This window comes from Myotis davidii, unplaced genomic scaffold (genome assembly GCF_000327345.1).
Source record: "Myotis davidii unplaced genomic scaffold, ASM32734v1 scaffold914, whole genome shotgun sequence".
In the NCBI taxonomy this organism is placed as follows: Eukaryota; Metazoa; Chordata; class Mammalia; order Chiroptera; family Vespertilionidae; genus Myotis; species Myotis davidii.
The window spans coordinates 371070-376962 of record NW_006285484.1 but is presented as its reverse complement, the minus strand read 5'-3'; the positions used below and the strand labels follow the sequence as shown (position 1 = coordinate 376962).

Genomic DNA, 5893 nt, shown 5'->3' with positions numbered 1-5893 from the left:
CCCCACCCCTCCCCCGTTTACACCTGTGAATGCCCGGCACTGAGCCCTGCACAGGTGGAGAGGATGAGCCTCCCACAAGAGGATGACGAAGAACCTAAATTGCTCAGCGCTGTGGGTAAGCCACCCAGCCTTTCAGGGCCGTTCACACTGGTAGCAGACTTCCTGGCCACTTAAGTTAAAATAAGATGACATAAAAGGAGACGAGACAACTCAGAACATTGGGTGCCTTTTTACCAAAAGGCATGGACTGCTGGAGTATTGGCACTTCTTTTGGTCTTACGTGCTTTTGTTGTGTGTTAACCGAATAGGAAAGTGAAGATGAACTGGACTATCACCAAGAAGCAGGAGGACCCCTCAGAGAAGATCATCAAGACACCCAAGGTAGAGACACAGCTGGGCTGGGCTTTAGAATCTTACCCAGTAACTGCCGGATGAAGTTCGCCCCCAAAGACGCTCATGGGGAGTGACCACCCTTCCATTTCCTCCCAGGTCATGGGCTGGAGTCAGAATGCAGACCAAAGTGCTCAGTCTGACTCTCATGGGTTCTTAGCGCATCACAAGCCAACTGATTGATAATAACATGCTTTTACTTACTGAACGATTTCCTTCCTGCCGGTGGCTGCAGATGGATGGAAGAGTGGAGATGGGGGTCGGGCGGAGATCATTACGAAAGGCCCCGCAGGCACCTCCCTCTGTGTTTCCTGCTTTCACAGGGGCTTGGACATGCAGGTGAGGGAGCTGCGGTTCCCTGCCTGGAGGGATACTATCCCGTCATCAGACGGGGAGCAGCACCTTCAGAGACCCCGAGCTGCTTGAGGGTGGCCTCCTCCAAAAACGATGCTCCATTTCATAATGATGATGAGCCTACTGGGCCCAGAACTGGGCTTTTTAGCAGAGTTCATAGTCTCAGTCCCTGAGCGAGACACAAAGCTCTCCCCTGGGCGTACCTGGGCGTGCTGCTGGGTGACGCTGCGTAGGGTAGGCTCGGGTAGCAGAGCTGTTCCCTCTCCTCCTCGCTTCTTGCAGGAGTGAAAGCAGGTGTGAGAGACTCGAGTTCTCAAGGAGTGAAGCAGGGTGGGCCCGCCTGGGTTCTGCTTGCAGTTTGCTGTACAAAGGCGTCCAGCAGAGGGAGCAGGTGCGAGCTGAAATCCTGCGCTGCCCACTAGACGTGCACCCAGGCCTGGGTGCGCCCGCTTAGAAGGGCTCCTTTGCCCACGTGGCCCTCGTACTGGGGCGCCTTTTCCCTAATTCACATCAGATGCTCTGTTTAGGCTACAGCAGCGTACTGGGCGGCTCAGTGGAGAGCACGGGCTCTGGAGTAGGACTACCTCCACCTCCACCTCTCTGCCTCAGTGCCCGCAACTGAGGCTGAAACCACAGGTTGCCTGAGGACTAAATGAAGTAATTTGTGTACGTAGTCCTTTAGTGACTCTCCCTGGGGCACCTGGTCCCCCGTGGGTGAGAGAGACCAGAGGAGCTTACTGGAGATGAGTGTGCAGTCATGGGTTTGGGATTTCACCCTGAACCTGATCTTTTTCTGTGTACATCTTTTGCTATTACTTTCACTTGGCATTCTAGACAAAAGTAATTTTCATACTCATTTAAAAAGGCTTTGCCGAAACCGGTTTGGCTCAGTGGATAGAGCGTCAGCTTGCGGACTGAAGGGTCCCGGGTTCGATTTCGGCCAAGGGCATGTACCTAGGTTGGGGGCACATCCCCAGTGGGAGATGTGCAGGAGGCGGCTGACCAATGTTTATCTCTCATCGATGTTTCTGACTCTCTATCTCTCTCTCCCTTCCTCTCTGTAAAAAATCAACAAAATATATATTTTTAAAAAATTTTTTAAAAAGGCTTCACTGCTCTAGATATGAGACAATACCATATTATGGTAGCCCAACGTCTGGGTTTGGTCGAGCTTTTAAGGAAAGTTCCTGCTAACACAAGTATCCTGCCGCCTCCATTTTCACAACTGAGTGACAACAGCCAGGGAAACTCGCTCCAGGCCTCACATCTTCCGTAGCATAAATCCATGTGTGGAATGTGAACACTGACGAGGCTCCCAGGTCCCCGCCAAGGGCAATAGAGGGTAAACAGCACAGAACATGGCCAAATCTAAGCAACAACCAAGTCAGTCAAACACCTTACCTGCCTCATGGCAGCGGGGCAGGCTGCAGCTGAGCTCCATAAAGGTCATTCACACAGTCCTTAATGCAGCGAAATGTCACTGCAGAACATTAAAGAAGGCATTTGCCTGTCAGGAACGATAAATGCTAATGTTTAAAAAGAATTTCCAGCCCTAACGGGTTTGGCTCAGAGGATAGAGCATCAGCCTGCAGACTGAAGGGTCCCAGGTTCGATTCCGGTCAAGGGCATGTACCTGGGCAGCTGATCAATGTTTCTCTCTCATTGATGTTTCTAACTCTCTATCCCTTCCCCTTCCTCTCTGTAAAAAATCAGTAAAATATATATTTTTTTTTAATATATTTTATTGAACTTCCACAGAGAGGAAGGGAGAGAGATAGAGAGCCAGAAACATCGATGAGAGAGAAACATCAATCAGCTGCCTCCTGCACATCCCCCACTGGGGATGTGCCCGCAACCCAGGTACATGCCTTTGACCGGAATCGAACCTGTGACCCTTCAGTCCGCAGGCCGACGCTCTATCCACTGAGCCAAACCGGTTTCGGCAATAAAATATATTTTTTTAAAAAAAGATTTTCCAATCTTTTAAAAATAGTGGGTGTGGAAGGGTTGGATAATACTATTTAGGCAGCATTACAGTGATCAGCAGCATTGATTACGGAGCCTGATTCCCTGGGTTCAAATCCTAGCTCCACCACTTACTGTGTGGCCTTGAGTAAGTTACTGAACATCTCCGGGCTTTTTTTCCCCCATCATCTGTAAAATGGGGACAGTAACAGTACTTATCTCATGGGGTGGTTGTGACATAAAGGAGTTAATGCAGTGCTTCTCAACCTTCTGGCCCTTTAAATATAGTTCCTCATGTTGTGACCCAACCATAAAATTATTTTCATTGCTACTTCATAACTGTAATGTTGCTACTGTTATGAATCATAATGTAAATATCTGATATGCAGGATGTATTTAGGCGACCCCTGTGAAAGGGTCGTTCGACCGCCAAAGGGGTTGCGACCCACAGGTTGAGAACCGCTGAGTTAATGTGTCAGGGGCTTATAAGAATGCCTGATGCAGCGTAAGGACTCACTAAAGATTAACTATCAATCTATTTCTTTAAGGCTTTAATTTTAGCAGCCATGAATTGCACTTTGTCAGGAGGGACTTGCTCCAAGTTGGTAACATGATGATTTTTTTAAAATATATTTTTATTGATTTCAGAGAGGAAGGGAGAGGGGAGAGACAAAAACATCAATGATGAGAGAGAATCACTAATCGGCTGCCTCCTACACACCCCCTACTGGGGATCGGGCCTGAAACCAGGCATGTGCCCTTGACCTGAATCGAACCTGGGACCCTTCAGTCCGCAGGCCGACGCTCTATCCACTGAGCCAAACCAGCCAGGACCGTGATGATTTCTTTACTTTCCAAATCAGCCTCAGTGGGTGGGGATCACTCTGGGGGGACAGATTGAGTCCTCTGTGTAAGTCCTTTTTTGCTTAAATCCAGGTGTGGGTAGCAGACCCAATCTGAGAAAGCAGCCTTACCAGCCTCTGCATTCTGTGAAAGGTTATGTACTAGTTTACCTGATTTTAGCCTCTCTGTAACCTTATGAGATAAAGTGCATGATCCCTGTTTCACAGATAAGGAAAATGAGGCTCAGAGAAGTTAGGCAACCTGCCCACGGTAACAGCCAGTAAACGGAGGAGCTGAGGTATGAACTCCGGTTCCTATCACTTCAAGCTGTTGGCTTTTTAAAAGAGCTGTAACGACATTCGTGTGTTTCTGATTAGGAAATAAGTACAAAGTCAGAAATGTCACAAAATTATGGCAGCAGTTTTTTTAAGCCAGCATGAATCTGGGAGATTATTTAAAATCTCTAGAAATCGTTTTATATTACAGATAAATGAAGTTGAGGTCTAGAAGTCAAGACAATTATGCAAATTGCCGCTAATTATTAAAACCAAGGCAATCCAAGTCTCTACTCAGTGTTTGTGGGTGTTTAGTTCAATTTAGCTTCATTTTCATGGCCTTTGCTCAGGGGCAGTCCTGCCCCCAGGAGTAAACAGCTCCAGAAAGACACAAGTGTACTGACTGCCCAACCTGTGCAAAGAAGGGAGGGGTAGCCAGTGTTGCAAAGGTTTCTCTTAAAGTGGTGGAGAAAACAGAGACCAGAGTATGTGCTCAGAGGCAGTGCCCCTGCCCCTAGAATCTGCGGCCTGGAAGGTGAGACCACTGCAGTGTCACCTCATGATGTTGGTCGGGGCTTCTCACTCCCTGGACTGCTCCGTGCAAGGCCTGTGCAGTCACTGGACACGGCCAAGCTCTGCTATCTGGAGCCCCGGTACTGGGTTCAAAGAGCCAGTTAGTCCTCAGCAACCCACATGACCTACACACTCTGTTGCTGCTTTATTTTTCCTTCTAGAAAGTTCTCCTCCACAGCAGGAAGTGGTGCCTCCTTAAGAATGTTTCTGACCCTGGCTGATTTGGCTCAGTGGATAGAGTATCCGCCTGCAGACTGAAGGGCCCCAGGTTCAATTCTGGTCAAGGGCACATGCCCAGGTTACGGGCTCAATACCCAGTAGGGGGCATCAATGATTCTCTCTCATCATTGATGTTTCTATCTCTCTCTCCCTTCCTCTCTGAAATCAATAAAAATATACTTTTTAAAAAACAAATAGAATGTCTCTGGCTCGCTCCATCAGCCCAGGATGAGACCTCAGGACACAGCTATTGCCCTTGACCCTGAAAATTCTCTTCACCTTCCAGGAAGTAAAGCTCACTTCTATTTTGACACCAAATTATTCAAAACCAAACAAGAACAATATAAAAAAAGGAAAGTTATAGACCAATTTCACTTACGATCAAAGATGTAAAACTCCTATAAAATACTAGCCAATGAAATCTTTAGATCTATCTAGAATCTAGATAGATAAAAATAGATAAGCATACAGATATATAGATATAATGACTGAATTCATTTATCCCAGGAATTCAGAAAAGATGGTCTGACATTTGAAAACATGTTTATGTAATTCACATCAAGAGGTAAAAAAAAATTATTTACCAAAAACTTGCAGAAAACATCACACTTCAATGGTCGAACTTTAGAAGTATTCTCTTTAGAAGCAGGACTAGGATAAGGAAGCCCTCGCTCATTGTTTCTGTTTCAACACTGGACCAGCGCAGTAGGGAAAGGGAAAGGAAAGGATGAAAAGAAGGAAATAACACTGTCATTATTCCCAATAGTATTACTTACATGGAAAATCCGAGGGCCTCTAAAGAGATACGCTATGAAAAGACAAACCATTAAAGACCCCAAAATTCAGCAAGATTACTAAATGTAGATCAATAAATAAAAATCATTGGTGGGAAAAGGTTGTTTTAAAACATAAAGCATGATTTATAATGCAATTTTGAAATAATTGTTATGGGAAAACCCCAAACATACACAAAGGTGACTAGAACAGTACAATGAATCCCAAGTCCCCATCTCCTGGCCAATATTGTTCACCTACATCTCCAACTCATTCCTCCTTTCCATGTTATTTCTAAGCAAATTCCAGGCTCATGTCCTTTTTTTTTTCTTAATTAAATCTTTATTGTTCAGATTATTACATTTGTTCCTCTTTTTCCCCCCCATAACTCCCTTCCTCCCAGTTCCCGCCCCACCCTCCGCCCTCAGTCCCCACCCACTGTCCTCATACATAGGTGCACGTTTTTTGTACAGTCTCTTCCCGAATCTCCCCCACCCCTT

At 46.3% G+C, this 5893-nt stretch overlaps 1 protein-coding gene across 1 annotated transcript in view; it reads left to right on the top strand.

Annotated features, from left to right (window-relative positions):
* KIAA2012 (KIAA2012 ortholog) overlaps positions 1 to 5893 on the top strand; it is a 95627-nt gene that overhangs the window by 68720 nt on the left and 21014 nt on the right. The window contains 1 exon segment of the mRNA XM_015559093.1: positions 309 to 381. Coding sequence (XP_015414579.1) covers positions 309 to 381 — 73 coding nt within the window.